Here is a 19,169-nt window from a genome sequence, read left to right as displayed (position 1 = left end):
GTTTGGGTTTTTTCAATAGATGCCTTACGCACCTCATTTATTGGTCTGGAATCCACATATGGCTCCTTGCTTACAGGCTGTGGCCATCAATGTGAACAAGAATTTTCTGCTTTGGTATTTTGTCATTACATTATTGTAAAGTGTAAATACAGCCCCAAATTATGTTCTGTGTGGATAGAACTGAGCGCCACATCAGGTCATGTATGGAGTTTTATAACGTTTTGGTTTTCCCTATACATTAGTGCAGATTTTATAATACAGTGTAACAGACAGTCTTCACATACACCAGAGCTATCACAGCGGCTCAGGCTGTTTGATAAATCTGGTGGGCCTGTAGACTGTCTAGTTTAGGGAATCTATACGTTACTTTACTTCAAAAGCTTAAGCCTCAATTTCTGTGCATGCAAGTTATGCCCCTTTCCTGCAAATCTTCACCCACTTTCCCCTAGGTCACACTCCCTTGTCAAGTGAGGTGCAAAAGTGCCTAAAAGTCATAACAAATTATGCCAGAATTCTGGTGCATTTGCTTTAGTAAATCTGCCTCAGTGACTTGTTAATGTGTGCAGCCATGCTGTTCTACTTTCGGGAGTATCCTGTCTATAGTTGTACATTACCGTATATACTCGAGTATAAGCCGACCCGAATATAAGCAGAGGCCCCTAATTTCACCCCAAAAACCCAGGACTATTGACTCAGACTAAAAGGCTAGGGTGAGAAATACATCATCCCCCATGTCATCATGCAGACCCCCGTCATCATCCAGACCCCGTCATCATCCCCCCCCCCTTCATTCATCGTCACCGCCTGTCAATCCCTTCATCAGTGGTCTTCAACCTGCAGACCTCCAGATGTTGCAAAACTACAACTCCCAGCATGCCCGGACAGCCATCGGCTGTCCGGGCATGCTGGGAGTTGTAGTTTTGAAACCTCTGGAGGTCCGCAGGTTGAAGACCACTGCGGCCTTCGTCATCATTCAGACACCCCCTTTAGTTTTCTACTCACCTCCCCTTGGTGGGAAGGAAGGGTGAGCTTGTCCGGGCCATCTATGCTGCAGGGACCGTCCGGTGGGGAGGGTTAGTCGTTCCGGGCTGTCCATTTTCACAGGGGGGGGGGCCCTCTTCTCCGGACCCGGCCCCGGGCTAGTGACGTTGCCTTGACGACGACGCACAGGTCGCTGCAGCATAGATGGCCCGGACCAGCTCACCCTTCCTTCCCACCGAGGGGATGTGAGTAGAAAAATAAAGGGGGTGTCTGGATGATGACAAAGGCCGCAGTGGCTGTCCGGGCGTGCTGGGAGATGTAGTTTTGCAACATCTGGAGGTCCGCAGTTTGAAGACCACTGAGAAGAGATTGACAGGCGGAGAGTTCACTCGAGTATAAGCCAAGGGGGGCGTTTTCAGCACAAAAAATCGTGCTGAAAAACTCTGCTTATACTCGAGTATATAGGGTACATAGATTGCATTGAAAGTTTTATTCCTTGAACTTATTCTTCTTTAACATTGCCATCATTTTGAGGATTTGCTAAATCATGTTTAAAATTTGCTCTTCTTTCTACAGAAACAAAATGGAAGACAACCAAATCTGCATCAGTGTCCTCACCTCAAAACTTAGATAAAGGTCTAAGCAGCCAGGAGCTAGAAATGTTGTCTAATATATGTGGATCTCACCAAAAGTAAGTTTTCAGATCTTATAATTTATTTTACATATAGATGTGTCTAATCATAGTATTTTGCCTTACATTGCCATGCTTTTCCTTTAAAGTGCCCCAGATATTAGTAAAAACTGTTGACCTGTCAGATTCATTTCAAAAATCCTTAAAGGGGTACTCCGGTGAAAACCTTTTTTCTTTTAAATCAACTGGTGGCAGAAAGTTAAACATATTTGTAAATTACTTCTATTAAAAAATCTTAATCCTTCCTGTACTTATTAGCTGCTGAATACTACAAAGGAAATTATTTTCTTTTTGGAATGCTCTCTGATGACATCACGATCACAGTTCTCTCTGCTGACGTTATTATCATAATAATAATAATAATAACGCTTTATTGTTGTCCTTAGTGGGATTTGAACCCAAGTCCCCAGCACTGCAAGGCAGCAGTGCTAACCACTGAGCCCTTAGCATACATCTGCTATGCATGGTTGCTAAAATGGACAGAGAGGTCAGCAGAGAGCACTGTGCTCGGGATGTCATCAGTGTTCCAAAAAGAAAGGAATTTCCTCTGTAGCATTAAGCAGCTTATAAGTACTGGAAGGATTAAGATTTTTTAATAGGAGTAATTTACAAATATGTTTAACTTTCTGCCACCAGTTGATATAAAAGAAAAACGGTTTTCACCGGAGTACCCCTTTAATGTTCAGGGTTTGAGTGTTCAGTTCTCTACAGACTTGACTAATGGAACCCTGGCTTCTGTAGTGAGGTGGAGATTGCATCATGCCAGGAGTGGAACGTGTAGCTTCGCACATCTCTTGGCTTGTTTCAAAGATTGGTGGGGTAGTGGGGGGAGAGTCGTTGGCTGTCCGGGCATTCTGGGAGTTGTAGTTTTGCAACATCTGGAGGTCCACAGGTTGGAGACCACTCCTATGGAGTAAAAAATAAATCCCTGATGAAAGAAGTAAACACCACTATAATCTATATTCTGCAGTTCTAATTTTCACTACTGGACATGTTCCATTCTAACCTAAGACTGCTTGTAGTAACTGAGCCATTATCTGCGCAGTGTAAGGAGAGGTTAGACGTCCATTCTGATATATTGTTTCTTTTATTTCTCCCCCACAGTCCTCAGGCCTCTAAGTGGCAGGTAAGTGCACAGTTCTATTAGAGTCTTTACTGCTGCATTATACAGGATGTGGAACAAGTTGTTGTTGTTTTATATAACTGACTTATTTCTGTTGCTTTTATTTACGTTTGTCACAGTTTTCCATATCTGAGAAATTTGAAAGCCTCCAACAGATAAAGGGATCAGATAGATGTGATGTAGATGACCTTTCAGGTGAACATCCAGGTATGTATTTTATTCTATAACTTGCTTTGCTATGTTGAAGCTTTTGAATGATTTAGCCTGTTTTTGTACATTAGGAAATAACTTTCAATGAGTATTCACTTAGCTCACGTAGAATTTTTGTATAGTTTGGGGCTTTTTATTTAGTTCAAGTACTATAAATAGACATCAAGTGCCTGTTGAACCAAACACCAGAAGTAGACTGATCTCTCAATAGCTAAGTATTGTGTACTTATGTTGTTTTGCGGTAAGAGGGTTAAACCTAACATAACTTTGTGTTGAGTTTAGAAGGCATTTGTCACAACTTGGCATACTGTTATGTTATTTGTATAATGTGGGCTCAGGAACTGTGTCTGGGCTGATCCTGGTCCATTTAATCCAATAGATGCTGTGGTTAATAGCGAGCATAGTGATCGGGGAGTCTAGGTGGTTAGACAGTGGGAGTGGTCTTCCCCTGTCAGCTTAAAGGCACCAATGCAAAGCTGTTGGCTTTAAAAATAAATAAATAAAATAAAAAAAGGCATCCTAATCTTCCTTGTGTAGGACCGTATAAGCCCTTTGCAGGATGGATGTTATAGAGCAGTGTTCTCCAAACTGTGGCCCTCCAGATGTTGCAAATGACAACTCCCATATTGCAAGATCTGGAAGGCCACAGTTTGGAGACCAATGTTATCTGATACACAGCTGGACTGCCCATGTGCACCACTGTACATGTGATGCCCTGTCCCGAGCGAACTTTAATTGCTATGACTATTCTGAGAAAGGAAAAGTGAAGCTTAAAAGGGGTCAGAGTGCCTTAAAAATAAATTATACTCTCACCTGCAAAACCCCCTTTAAGCATAGTAAAAATGATTCTGTAGCTCTATAGTGTAGCCTAGTTTGGCAAAAAGGTTTATTTTTGGATATTGCTGAAAAAAGGAAAGTGAAGGCAATGGGTGACCGTAACTTATCTGCATAAATACAACATTTGTCATTGTGATCTAGATGTTGATAATCTATTTAATGACATTTAGCTGTGATCTGTTAATACTGAGAGGTGAACTGGAGAGAGTAGTGAAGAGAGAGGCTAAGGCCATGGAACCTTAGGATTACTTGTTCTGAAAATAATAGCATGAGCACATCAGGCATTCTATCACAACCTCGTCCAAATCCATCCCTATCTATCCCTGGACCTTCTAGTGCTGGTCTTGGTCTATAACGGGGGAATTATTTCACAAGGGCTTCAGTGATCAGGATACAACAAGTCTGTAAATCTAAAGGTCACAGTTACGAAGCCTTATAAGCGTTCTATCAGAATATACTTGCTCTCCCCTGATACCTTCTTGGACAGAAAACACACAGTGCAATATGATAGCAGCAGCCTCTTCCAGGCAAGCTATTTCCAGAAGCCTGTTAATGTTAGAGAGAGTTAGGAAAGATCTTTAATGCCTTTCTGAAAGTGGAAATGATGCCTTGGGATTGATTGATTTTTATTCATCAGGCAAAATAATTTCTTAATGTTGGGATTTATTCATGCTAAAAGCAAATCTGGCATCTTCTACAGCAGTGGTCACCAAACTGTGGACCTCCAGATGTTGCAAAACTGAGGGCCACAGTTTGGAGACCACTGCTCTCCAGCATTGATTTTAACCTTATTACCAGGGGAAACCCTTGAAAAATATGCCCCATTTTACAGTGCAAAGAAAAATGGTGTAGGGGCAGGTAAAGCATTCTGTATTTTGCAGCCACAAAAGCTTTTTGCGGTAGGATGAGATCATAGTAACAGCTTTTGCTGCAGCTGTCCTCTGTAAAACCCCTGACAAACAGGGATCTCTCACGTTATAGTATCTTCAGGAATTAGTACTTTTCTTCGGCCGCCATAAAGTGCAGTGCACCCTTTTTACTGGTAGAGAGACTTTTTGTACGGCCACAGTAAACAACCAATCAGCATGTCATGTTGGGAGGAAGTAACCAATCAGCAGATGTGACATTACTGATAGCCTATGAGAGAAAGTAAAAAAGAATAAACAAAGAGGACAGAGCTTAATGTAATGAAGTTTTATACAGACTTAAAATCCCAGGCAGCGGTTAGATCTTCAGTTGGACCGGTAGGCTCCAACACTATATGTTGCTCCGTTTTAAAGACCCGATAAGAAAAACGTTAAAAACGGGCATTACAAAATCCCATTCAATTCTATCGGATTTTTTGATTATCCGTTATCAACCGTTATAGCTGGTTATGAATAACGGACGTTATTTGTGATGGGAGAAAAACACTGTAAAGGTTTTTTTTTTCTCTAGTCACAAATAACATCCGTTATTCATAACGGGCAATAACGGATAATCAAAAAATCCCATAGACTTGAATGGGATTTTGTAACGGCCGTTTAAAGGCCATTTTTAAGGGCTTTGTTAATGGGACATTATGACGGGTCTTTAAAACGGAGCAACATATATTGTGAAAGGAGCCTTACCTGCTAGGTGTCTTGTGTTTTAAGCGTATCATCCATCTCATGGGGTAGGTATGGATGGTTGAGCTGCAAGCCTCCTGTGCCGCTACAGGTATCCTCTGTGGGAACCTATAAAAAATAATGGCGATAAGACGAAAAACGACTGCACTGGAATCTCAGAAATGTTTTATGTAAAAAGTATCAATATTTTATTGACACAATAAAATGAAAATAAAAGCAATAATGTTCCAGTAAGGAATAACACATTTATATAGCTGCTGGATGGAACTGGAGTAGTTGTGGTTGGCTCCCATTCATCCAAATACTCCTCTGTGGTGTGTCCCTCCTCCTGAGCGGCCCTTGACTTCTTTGTTGGGTCCCATGTCCTTCTCTAAGTATGTGTTGGGTTATTGCTGCAGGAAATTTAGACTGTTCTCTCCTATGCAGTCTTTTCTATACCACCCTGGTTTTCCCTCTGGCTTGTCTTATGGTTCGGGAGTGGTGCTCCCGTGGTCTTTTTTTTTTTTTTTTTTTTTTTTTTTGGGCTGATGTGGTGGATCCCCTTTCCCATTCTGTCCTGTCCTTTGATTTGTTGGTCTCTTATAGGGAGCTCCCTCTTTCTGAGCGGTTCCATTATTTGCAACTTAGGCACTATATGACTTCTTCGCTGAATTCTGTGGTTGTCTCCCAGCCCACCAGCTTGGAACATTTATGCCGTAATGGACCTCAGGCGTGGGGACTTCTCTCCAATATTTACTCTCTCCTTCATCCCTCAGATAGTGACCCTCCTATGCATCGTTATATGAGACGGAGGGAGGAGGTTTTGAATACAACCCTCTCTATCTAGCTGTGGCGGGTTATTTGGGAGCGGGCATCTAAGGCATCTATTTGTACGGCCTATACGGAGACGCAATATAAAATGCTTATGGGGTGGTAGCACACCCCTGAGCAACTGAATAGACTGAACCCTACAGTGGTGGCGCTGTGGTGTGGGACTGGGGTCGGTTTTTCATATTTGCTGGTCTTGCCCCCTTGTAGTGGACTACTGGCGTATGGTGCAACGCTTACTCACCGATGTCTTGGGTGTCTCTGTTCCCCTGGACCCTTTTCACTATCTTTTACACCTGTCATGTCGGGCCTTATCTAAGAAGCCATTCAAGCTTTTCATGCATATAGTGCTTGCTGCTAAGACCCTCATAGCCAAATGCTGGAAGAAGACCTTTCCTCCTTCTGAACTAGACTAGCTGTCATGTAAACGTGAGATTCACTCTTTGGAATCTCTCACGGCTTCATTGAATAACTCTACGCCTTTGTTTCTTTCTGTATGGGAACCTTGGGACCGCTTTTCTGATCGTCATCCCGCGTGAACTTCTTTGCTCTTCCCCTTGTCTCCTTCCTCCTTCTCTGTTTTTCTCCTTCCTGACCCTTCCTCCTGAGTCTCCTGAATTGTCTTTTGTGTTGGTCTTGTGGTTTATTTGTGGTCCCCCCCCCCCCCTCCTTGGTGTCTGTGGCCTCTTGGGCTGTTGTGTTTGTCCTTGTTTGTGCTAAATTTGAAATAGTTCATACCACCCTGAGGGGTGGCTTGCTCATATATACGTAATCCATATTTTATCAGGATTGATCCTGCTGGATGCGATTTGCCTATGTTGATTTATATGTTATGCTGACTGGTTCGAGGTCTTACAGCCTCTTGTGATGATGTTTGCTGCACATCCCCCTCCTTTTTTTTTTTCCTTCTTCTTTTTTTGTTATTTTCTTTGTTTCTTATATGAAAAACTTCAGTAAAAATTACAGTTTAAGGGTACGTTCACAGGTACGCAGATTTGATGCGCAGGATTTTCTGCTGCAGATTTCAATGTAAACTAAATGACTAAGCACGGCTTCTAATCTGCAGTTACAAATCCTGCGCAACAAATCTGCGCAGGATCCTGTATGTGTGAATGTACAAAAAAATTAATAAATTAACAAATTTAGGCAATTTAATTTCCCTTCCTCATTAGATACAGTCCGAAGAAGGGAATTTGCCAGTATTGTTCATTACAGTGCAAAGCCCCTATTGGCCAACTATATAATTTGTATGGGGAGCCCCTCCTGATTCTGCCTTAACATCATCCGTTAGGCTGGGTTCACACTATGTTTTCATGATACAGTCACTGGATCCGGCTGGGGGGAATGAAAACAGGGCGCTCCTGTATCCCAGCCTGACCCGGCCCCAATCTCATACATCTGAATTAGCCGACCGGAGTCATATAGTGACTCCGGTCGGCTAATTTTTGCCCTGTATCTGGTTTTCTGACCGGTCCTAAAACTGTGGTATGCCGCCTGGTTTTTCACTCCCCCCAGCTGGATCCGGTGACCGTATCATCAAAACATAGTGTGAACCAAGCCTTAGATTTCAACTGCCGTCTGATCCTTTTGTTTTCGTTGGAGTCTGGCTTTTGCTTTCCCCTAGTCTCTCTATTTAACAGCTTTTATTATTATTATTATTTGTAGATAAATACACATATTTAAATACAAACAGATTTTTTTTATCTCATGATATTTGCCAAGAAACTAGAACAGGATAAATAACTTACACAACAACAAAAGGAGACCTCTCCTACAATGTATGAAGGATAAATTACCTTTATTTTACATCAAGAAAATATAAAAACATGACAATATTTACAAAATGTAGATTGTCGCACCTGCACTATTCCTGATGTTAGTTAGCTTAGTGTTCATAACTGGGAATATAACTGATGAAGGCCCTTGGACACATCCTCATGGGCCATCAGCACAGCCTCTTGTACAACATCAACAAATTATCTCTCGTAGGCCAGTGGTGGGCAACCTTTTTTTTCAACTGAGCCAAATCTCGCCAAAACCACGATTGAAATTTATTTTGAGAGCCACATTTTTAAAACCGAAAATACATAATACACTGTTTTTAGTTTCAATAAGTTTTTATTATATGTGGGGGCACATGATGGGGGGGGGGGGGTCCTGTCATTTGCCCCCACATATAATGCCCCCTGACATGTGCCCCTCATATATAATGCCCCCCTGACATGTGCCCCTTATATATAATACCCCATGTCCTGTGCCCCTTACAATATAATGCCCCCCTGACATGTGCCCCTCACTTATAATGCCCCCTGTCATGTGCCCCCACGTATAATGCCCCCTGACATGTGCCCCTCACATATACCGTATATGCCGGCGTATAAGACGACCCCCAACTTTCACAGTTAAAATATAGAGTTTGGGATATACTCGCAGTATAAGACTACCCCTCCTACCGTGATGTACGGTACCTTGTAGTCCCCCCCCCCCCCCCATTAGGTGGGCAGTATAGTTCCCCCCACATTAGGTAGGCAACATGTTCTCCCACAATAGTAGGCAGCTCCCCCACATTAGGTCAGCAGTTCCCCCACAATAGTAGGCAGCTCCCCCACAAGAGTTGGCAGCTTTCCCCCCCCCCCACACAATATTAGGAAGTTCCCCCACACAATAGTTGGCAGTATAGTTCCCCCACAATAGTTGGCAGTATAGTTCCCCCACAATAGTTGGCAGTATAGTTCCTCCACAATGGTAGGCAGCTCCCCCCCGCAATAGTTGGCAGTATAGTTCCCCCACAATAGTTGGCAGTATAGTTCCCCCACAATAGTTGGCAGTATAGTCCCCCCACAGACATACAGCTTCAAGCCATATACAGTGTACGGCTGGAGGCTGTATGTCTGTATACTGCCCCCCCACAGTGTTCCGGTCACCGCTCCTCCGGCCCGGGGTCACCATCTACTGCTATGGCCTATGGACCATAGCAGTAGGTGCTGGGACCGGAGGAGCGGTGACCGGAACACTGAAGATGACGTGCCGCCGGTCACTTACCAGGCCCCGGCCAGCGCGCGTCTTCCTCTGGTCCTCCTGCGCCTCTATGGTTCTACGCACGGGACGTCACTGAGGTCCCGTGCATACAACCATAGAGAGGCGGAGGATCGCAGGAAGACCGCAGGAGGACCGGAGGAGGACGCGCGGCGGGTGGGGAATGGTAAGTGACCGGCAGACATCCTTATGTCCCGAAAAGATTTTTCGGGACACAGGGATGTCCGGCATAAGAAAACCTATGATTATCTGCCCGGGCTGGCTCCTGTGTGTGGCTGCAGGCGGGGGCCGGCCAGAGCAGGTAAAAACTAATACTGTATACTAAAAACCAGGGGGCATCCAGCTGTTTTGAAACTACAACTACTAGCATGCTGGGAGTTGTAGTTTCACAACAGCTGGAGGCCCCCTGGTTTTTAGTATACCGCAGTGGTCGGCACTATGCGGCCGCTGCTGCTCTGCATACAAGGGCCTGATACTAGTATCAGGCCCTTGTATGTTACCAGTGTGCATGGGCGGCCGCCGCGGCCCGACTGCACTGCAAGAGCCGCATTAAAGTGCGTGAAGAGCCGCATGTGGCTCGCGAGCCGCAGCTTGTCGACCACTGCCATAGGCCATGTACTCTGTCAATGTAGGTAACTCAGAAGCCATTTGTTATTATATTTTCCATTTTGGCAGGGCATACAGGCAGATTTTTTTTGTAAAAAGTTGTCCTTGGAAGTGTCAGTATGCTCAGATCCTCTGTGGTTAACTGTTATGCAGCGATAAGCTTTGGTGTTGCCTGTGAAAAGGATCTGACTCATAGTTTGTAGCATTGTTACATCTCTGCAGACTTTATTTTATCTAATGTAACAGAACATGTGACAAACCTCCTATCTGCAGAAAAATGTCATGGTGCTTTTCTTACATTACTTTTTTCTTGTACCTATCAGTTTCATTTAGTGTCCAATACATACAAAGGAACACTAAGCGCAAAAAAACTTTGAACAGCTAGGAGATTGTGAGGATTGTTTCTAGTGAGACGCCTTTAAATAGTAGCTCCCACCATCCTTATTTTTTTCTGTCCCTTCCTATTGCCCATCTATCCCTAACCCCCTCCTTGCCTTAAATATATTTTTTTTCTAGATTAAAAAGGCCTTTTTGTCTGCCTGGTAGTGTGCTTACTGATGCCTGCTGGGGCCGACACTTGCGCCCTTAGTTCATCTATACAGGGTGCCTCCAGCTGTTTCACCACTACAACTCCCAGCTTGCCCTGACATCTATTGGCTGTCAGGGGATGCTGGAAGTTGTAGTGGTGAAACAGCTGGAGGCACCCTGTGTTGAAAACAATAAGTTAGGGCCATTGCCGTGGCGCTACCCCCCCCCCCCCTGAACCCCTCTCTCCCCAAGAATACCCTAGTGTGGAGTTCTGAGGCAGCAGCGTGTAAATGCTGGGAGGCGGGGCCAGCGTGTGAGGCCAGGGAGCCAATGCGCTCTCAGGGAGCGAACGCAGGCTGAATGAATTAGGACCGATTGCCCGGCAGTCATCGGTCCGAATTCAAGCATGACGTCACGCCAGCCGGCAGCCGGCCACTAGGAGGGAGACCCCTAGTGGTGGTTTTTCAAAATTAAAATAAACTATTTTAATAAAAAAAAAAAAATATATATATATATATATATATATATATTAGAGATATATTGTAGCACATAAGTACTACAACATATAAAAAAAAAAAAAAAAAAAAAAGTTTGGTGACCGTGCCCATTTAATCTCCTGCTGTCACATAGGAAATGTAGAGCTCAATGGCTGCACTGTACCCTTTTTAAATCAGTTAGCCTGGCTCCTTAGGGACAAGACCCACTCCCTGCCACAACATGAATTTTATAGGTACCAATATAACATATTGTATATAAGTAATTTTTTCCCCATCTAAGGACATGTTTGCATGTTTAATTTCTACTTCATGTTTATGATCTTTATCAGAGCTGGCTCAGTAATATTATCCTCACAATACACTCAATGTACACTGTGAGGATCCCTCCATAAAATAATGACAGCAGAGCTGTGGAATGTGAGATGATGGGTTATAAGGAAGAATAAAGACCCTTTGGAAGTATTGCTAAGTAAGGCTGACCACAAACATTGATAATGTTTATTGCTCTGAGAGTTTTCCAGTTTCAGGAAATTCAATTATTCATTTTATAAGAAAAGAAAATATGGAATTTTCTAATGCATCTTGTGTATAAATTATTTACACCTTCTCAGCCCCAGGATGTAAACTATTATAATTCTTATTCAGTGACTACAAGCAGATGTCTTAAAGGAAACCTTTAATCAGATTTTACAATAAATAATGTGTGCCAAGAAGTTCCTGTTGGCAGCGATGGTGAAGTTTTGAAAGGTGTCCCCTTCTGGACCATTAGTAGTTTCCTGGGCAGGAAGCTGTACTCACCTAGTCCGCTCTGGCTGTAATCATGCCCACTCAGGGTGATTGACAGCCTGTCTCACCACTTTGTCACAGCCTGTGTCATAATGAAGAAACAAGCCATGCCCGGCCTGTCAATCGTGCTGAGTGGGTGTGATTACAGCCCAAGCCTACGGGACTAGAAGAGGAAGGCCCCCCACCCAGGGGACTACTTATGGTCCTTCGGGGGACACCTTTCAAATTTATATACAGTCATGGCCGTAAATGTTGGCACCCCTGATTTTTTTCAAGACAATAAAGTATTTCTCGCATAAAAGGATTGTAGTAACACATGTTTTGCTATACACATGTTTATTCCCTTTGTGTGTATTGAAACCAAACTTAAAAAAGGGAGGAAAAAAAGCTAATTGGACATAATGTCACACCAAACTCCAAAAATGGGTTGGACAAACTTATTGGCACCCTTAACTTAATATTTGGTTGCACACCCTTTGGAAAAAATAACTGAAATCAGTCGCTTCCTATAACCATCAATAAGCTTCTTACACCTCTCAGCCGGAATGTAGAACCACTCTTACTTTGCAAACTGCTCCAGGTCTCTCTTATTGGAAGGGCACACAATGCAAAGACTAAGTGAACGTCTCTCCTTTTTATCTGCTTTCAGGTGTGCTTTTTATATTGCCCACACCTGTTACTTGCCCCAGGTGAGTTTAAAGGAGCATCACATGCTTGAAACAATCTTATTTTTCCACAATTTTGAAAGGGTGCCAATAATTTTGTCCAGCCCATTTTTGGAGTTTGGTGTGACATTATGTCCAATTTGCTTTTTTTCCTCCCTTTTTTGGTTTAGTTACAATACACACAAAGGGAATAAACATGTGTATAGCAAAACATGTGTTGCTGCATTCCTTTTCTGTGAGAAAAACATAATTTTCCTGAAAAATTTCTGGGGTGCCAACATTTACGGCTATGACTGTATGTGTATTTATGTATGTGTGTGTATATATAAAAGAAATCTTGTGTGTGAAAGTGGGAATGAGTGCACAGCCTACAGTATAGCATAGTGGCAGCCGGAGGAAAGTGGGACAAGTGGGAGGAAAGCATAATTGTCATTTATATAAACACTAGCTGAGTACCCGGCTTTGCCCGGTTTTTCCTTCCTAATCCTTGTTGAGGGGGAAAATAAACAAAGGAGGAAGCTTTTGACTTCATATCCCGTCCTCATATATTGTTGTCATATCCCGACCTCCTATCCCGACCTCCTATCCCGACCTCCTATCCCGACCTCCTATCCCGACCTCCTATCCCGACCTCCTATCCCGACCTCCTATCCCGACCTCCTATCCCGACCTCCTATCCCGACCTCCTATCCCGACCTCCTATCCTGACCTCCTATCCCGACCTCCTATCCCGACCTCCTATCCCGACCTCCTATCCCGACCTCCTATCCCGACCTCCTATCCCGACCTCCTATCCCGACCTCCTATCCCGACCTCCTATCCCGACCTCCTATCCCGACCTCCTATCCCGACCTCCTATCCCGACCTCCTATCCCGACCTCCTATCTCGACCTCCTATCCCGACCTCATATCTCGACCTCCTTTCCCGTCCTCCTATCCCGTCCTCCTTTCCCGTCCTCCTTTCCCGTCCTCCTCTCTCGTCCTCCTTTCCCGACCTCCTATCACGACCTCCTATCCCGTCCTCCTATGCCGACCTCCTATCCCGACCTGTAATATGTGTACCAGTTATTGAAATATCTCCAGCCGTACGTAAGTTATGTGGGAACATACATTTCCCATTGATTTGCATGAGACTAACTACCCCGACCCTCACAAATGGGGGTAGTTAAGGGTTAAATTTACTATCCTATATTTTAAGTGGATATATAATTAACATGTGACCAAGTATTATCAAAATATTTCAAGCTGTTTGGAAGTTATGCAGTAACATATATTTCCCATTGACTTGTATGGGACTTGTATGGGACTTTAAACATAAACCCCGCCCCTGGCAAATGGGGGTGAGCAAGAGTTAAATCACATATCCTATGTTTGTTGTTGACATATAAGTAACATGTGTGCCAAGTTTCATGTTAATATCTTTAGCCGTTTGGATGTGATGCTGGAACATACATACATACACACGTTGAGTTTTATACATATAGATTTTACTTGAAAGTTTAGATTGCACCAGGTCTTAGTCCTGTGGTTGCGAGTTATAATTGGGCGAAGCACTTTCTGGCTAGCAGGTCCCATTTCCTGCAGCGGGTAAGTTACAATCATGTGAAAGTACCCTTACAATGGGTCTCAGGACTGAGATCTAGTGTAATCTAAACTTTTGATACTACTGGACTACATGTCAAAACTTTTATTTAACTTTTAAGACAACTGGTTGCAGCAGGAACCTCCTCCTCTGCCCCATTTGTAGTAGTACAAAAATATTAGGCCCTGCCCTTTGACAAAGCCCTGCTCCCTTAGCTGGTGACAAGCCAAGGATGGAGCAGTAAGCAGTAGTTTAAATGGGCACTGTCAAATACAAAAACTTTCGATATGTTGTAAAGCATGCAAAACCAATAGGTTTTGCAATTGCATTTATTAGAAATTTTTCAGTATTTCATACTGAAAAAGCCAGTCAAACAGCTGCCCCTCTGCCTGCTATGCCACATACTAGTCCTGCTGTGTCCATGCATCATCACCTATGTCATGGACACACTTCCTTGATTGACAGCTGTGACTGCAGGGCTCACTGCTGGAGGAAAAATCCTCCCACTGTCATCTTGTGTCCCGCTACTGTCAGTGAGGGCCAGCTGGGAGTTGTAGATTTGCTAATGCTAGGGAAGATGTGAGCAGACAGTATACTGAGGTAGGGGGCGGAGACCTGCACAGTGAGGCCACACCCCCTCCCTTTGAGAGGAATTCAGACTAGTGAGCTAAATTAAAAGTGTAACAAAAAAATAAATAAAGGTGCTATACACAAAAATTAGATGTACATGGTCAAGATTAGGTACTGAGTAATAGGGATCGACCGATATCGATTTTTTAGGGCCGATACTCTATGGAGGTTAGGGCCGACAGCCGATAACTTATACCGATATTCTGGTATAAGTTAACGGCTATTAAGTAACCCCGCCACCCCACCCCCCCTCGGCGACACCGCTGCAGATCATTGATTTAAAACGGGCGCTTTAAATCAATGAACTGCAGCGGCTTTTGCGGTGCCAGAGACGACCGCCACCACACGCTTCTCTCCCCCTGCCTGTCCTATCACCTATCATTTTTGTTGGATCTGACGGGTACGCTATAATCCCAAGACTGTATGTGCAACTGGCTGACCGTAAGGGCAACTATATTTCTTATTTAGTTTTATCCCTTATTTCTAGATTTGACATTTCTTTAATAGACAGGTTCATGAGTGTATTACTTCTGGGAATCAGAGGAGATAGACCGCTACCAGATTCTTGAACAGTTTGGAAGAAATGGTACATTTTGGGATGGGAAAATTCTCTACCCTAATAACCTAATAACCTTTCTTGAAATAAGATCTTAAAGTTCTCTATGAGCATCATCATGTAAAAGAGAAATGATCTGCTTTCTGGCAGCCTTGTAACAAAGGTTTTGAGGTTTTCCCATTTTGAACTTCAGTGGATAACCATTTCATAGATTGCCTGTTCGCTTCTCAGCGCTGACTTTAGTAAGATGAGAGAACACTAGATAATCTGATTGTTGGATGAAACAAAGTTTCTGACTAGAACATTTGTGCATATACAAAGCCTTGTTTAGGACAGGGGAATGTGTAACCTTTCAAGACAGTATTGTGTTCTTTTTTTGATGTGGAGCGGACTCTGAAAGCCTGTATATTATGACAGTGTTATGCTCTTCTATATGCTAAACCCAGAACATTTTGTACTTTCCTGGGACTTTTTTTTTATTCATATCCTCAGGTTAGGCCATCATTATCATGTTGGTGGGGTTCTGACACCAGACACACCTACTCACAGACTCATGTACAGAGAGAAACAGCCAGAAGCAAACAGCTCTGTACTTTGTGCAGTGGGCATGCTGGGTTATCGCTGCTTCCTTCCCATTGTGAATTGGAGCTGAGCTGCAGTAACCCAGAACAGACACTACACCATGCTGTCTCCTTCTTGCTCTTTTTACTGTATACGCTGGTGCTGGCAAACAGCTGGTCAGGGGTGCTGGGTGCCAGACTCCCCACTGATTGGATATTGATGGCCTACCCTGGGGAAAGGCCAACAATATAAAATGTGTGGGTACGCTTTGAAGTTTAGCAGAGAAGGTATAGTGTGAAAAAATTCCAGTCTGTCTCCAAGCTTTAGGTAAATCTGATTTCCAAGAGTCTGCAAACAAGGGTCCTTTGTGTTACATTTTGTACTCAAAGGGGTACTCCGCCCCTAGACGTCTTATCCCCATCCAAAGGATAGGGAATAAGATATCTGGTTGCGGGGGGGTCCCGCCACAGGGGACCCCCATGATCTCCCTGCTGCACCCAGTGTTTGTTTAGAACGTCGGGTGCAGCGCCGGAGGCTCGTGACATCACGGCCACGCCCCCCTCAATGCAAGTTTATGGGAGAGGGCGTGATGGATGTAACTCCCCCTCCCATAGGCTTGCATTGACATCACGAGCAGGGCGTAACCGTGGCGTCATGAGCCGCTGTCCCGCATCGCCAGTCATCCGGTACGGAACGAAGTTCGCTCTGTGCACCGGAGGAGCAAACAAAGGAGGCCAAAATAGTGTCCCATTATCTTTTATCACAGTGGTCTGGAATAATGTATATGAAAGTACAGCAGACAGCTTTTATATACTTATTGTGTATACTTACGGTATATATACTGTACATATATTGGCCAATGGCTAATGTATGCCATTGTACTGTTTGTCATTGTAAATATTATGAGAAAGTGTATTGGAAGAATTCTGTGAAAACAATCTAAAGTGTATGCAACCTATCTGCTGAGTAGTTTATAGTTTTGTATTAATAGTCAATCAATGGATTAAATAACTAATGCAGAATGTATCTGTTCCTGTATCTACACTGAAATAACACCAGGTGAACAGAGAAATCTAACAGCATGTACAAAATGCAGAAACATTTCTGTAACCTGGTCCTTGCTGAATGTTTATCATGAAGTCAGAAATCTCTTCACCTCTGAACTTTAGTAAAGATGATCATTGTTATGCTATTTGTATTCCCTTATTCTACAACATGAAACATCCACTTCTTTGTTACTATCACTTGTGCTCAGCAACTGTTTTTGCTTGCTTACACCATGACTACACTGGATACAAAGTCAGAAACAGCAGCTGGTGTTTTCTTCCTAATCCTAAAAAGATCAACATTAATCACGCAGGTTTCATGCTCCCAGCTCCCTCTGCATCAGGGTTAAAGGCTCTTGTTTCTGGCAGGCCTGGGGTAGCAAGTAATCTAGTAGCCTTGTAACTGTAATGCATTACAAGCAATAGCTCTTGACTTGTTTGACTATGTACGCGTTTACCCTTAGGGTGTTTAAATGTCTCTTTTTTCTGTTTTATACATTTTCAATTTTCCTAAATATATATGCGATCTTATGTGGCGTGTGGACGTTTGTATAAGTGTGTGTATATTTGTAATATACATGAGATCGGCTCTGCTGATCTTGTATTTCGAATATAGTATTAACACATCTATCCCTTTTATGTACATTGATTATTAATATGATTGTCACTATACAATGTTTTTTACTTTGTTTACAATGCTTTATACATATGATGTCACTAATTATGCTAATGTTTGATGATGTCACTAATTGAGGGGAGTGTGTGTTTAAACCCCTGTGTATCACTTGTATTCACTTGAAAATGGCGGTGAGAGACCGCTGAAACATTGTTTCCAAATCCCTGCCGTTATACTTAACCTATCAAGAGGAACCAGAGCACCGAGGTTCAATTGTGCCTGCACCCACCTCATCTAATCTGGATGTGCTGCTTCTTATGGACTTTATATATACAGTGACCCCCTCGACCTACGATGGCCCCGACATATGATCATTTCAACATGCGATGGTCTCTCAGAGGCCATCGCATGTTGAAGGCAGCATCAACATACGATGCTTTTGTATGTCACGGCCATCACATAAACGGCTATCCGGCAGCGCAGACTGCTTCAGCTGCCACCGGATAGCCTTTTACGGTGCCCCGTGTGGTCAGCTGACGATCACTTACCCGTCCTCGGGGCTCCGGCGCGTCCTCTTCAGGATCCCCTGCATCGCCGGCGCTCTCCATCGTCGTCATCACGTCGCTGCGCACGCCGTCCCGTCATCCAATAGGAGCGGCGTGCGTAGCGACGTGATGGCGGCGATGGAGAGCGCAAATGCCAGGGAAGCAGAGGCCTTGCCGGAGCGTCGGGGACACCTCGGGGACGCGGCGACAGCGATGGACGGCGATATCCCGGGCAGCGGTGACGAGCGGTGACGGTCCGGAGCGGCGGGGACAGGTGAGTACAACTTCCTCTACCAGTGGTCTACAACCTGCGGACCTCCAGATGTTGCAAAACTGCAACTCCCAGCATGCCTGGACAGCCAACGGCTGTCCGGGCATGCTGGGAGTTGTAGTTTTGCAACATCTGGCAGGTCCGCAGGTTGTAGACCACTGTCCTATACTTTACATTGCACGGATCCCTCAACATGCGATGGTTTCAACAAACGATGGTCCGTTTGGAATGGATTACCATCATATGTTGAGGGACCACTGTATATGTGTATATGTATATATATATATATATATATATATATATATATATATATATATATATATTACACATACATAGTTCATGAGTGATCGTTACTATATGGCAATAGAGAAAGGCCACCAAGATGCACTCCCGAATACAATAAATCACTTTATTAACAGAAATGATCAAGGACATGACACATTTAAATTCAATAAGAGCATAAATACCACGGGAGGGAGCAGATGAACCCAACCTCAGAATAATACATCTTGGTGTCCATTTCTTACTGCAATTAGTGTTTGTCTTTGGACATACTCCATCACCCCATCTTTTATGTTTACTATGTTGTTGATTGTTGTTGTAATTGCAATAGAGGTATACAGTACTGGGTCGGTGCTATGTTCTATTTATGCTCTGCTTTAGGCCATAAAAATGTGTGCAATAGAGTCCTGTTTATAGTATACTTGTGGGTATTTTTTTTAGAGGTATGGCATTGTAACAGCAATCGAACAACTTTGTGTTATTATTGGTATATTTATAAATTAGTATATACCAACCGGGTACACACTTTCTTTGGCCATACAGATGTATAAATATTTCTGAATGTTCAGCTCTCTGTATTCTTAGCTTCTTGTTTTCTTCTTTTTTTGTGTGTGGATTTTTACCCTTTTTAAGGTCTCTTAACTAATGATTAAAAAAATCATTCTTCCCATGTTTGCACACAAAGGGAACAAATATGGGTAGCATG

The 19,169-nt window shown here is 43.4% G+C and overlaps 1 protein-coding gene across 2 annotated transcripts in view; it reads left to right on the top strand.

Annotated features, from left to right (window-relative positions):
* CNST (consortin, connexin sorting protein) overlaps positions 1–19,169 on the top strand; it is a 120,538-nt gene that overhangs the window by 60,140 nt on the left and 41,229 nt on the right. For both annotated transcript variants that reach the window (XM_056567166.1, XM_056567168.1), the window contains 3 exons: positions 1,558–1,672; positions 2,777–2,798; positions 2,915–3,002. In XM_056567166.1, the coding sequence (XP_056423141.1) occupies positions 1,558–1,672; positions 2,777–2,798; positions 2,915–3,002 (225 nt within the window). The remainder of the gene's footprint in view (positions 1–1,557; positions 1,673–2,776; positions 2,799–2,914; positions 3,003–19,169) is intronic.

Source organism: Hyla sarda, chromosome 3, assembly GCF_029499605.1.
Source record: "Hyla sarda isolate aHylSar1 chromosome 3, aHylSar1.hap1, whole genome shotgun sequence".
Taxonomy (NCBI): domain Eukaryota; kingdom Metazoa; phylum Chordata; class Amphibia; order Anura; family Hylidae; genus Hyla; species Hyla sarda.
This window is presented reverse-complemented; position numbering and strand designations above follow the sequence as displayed.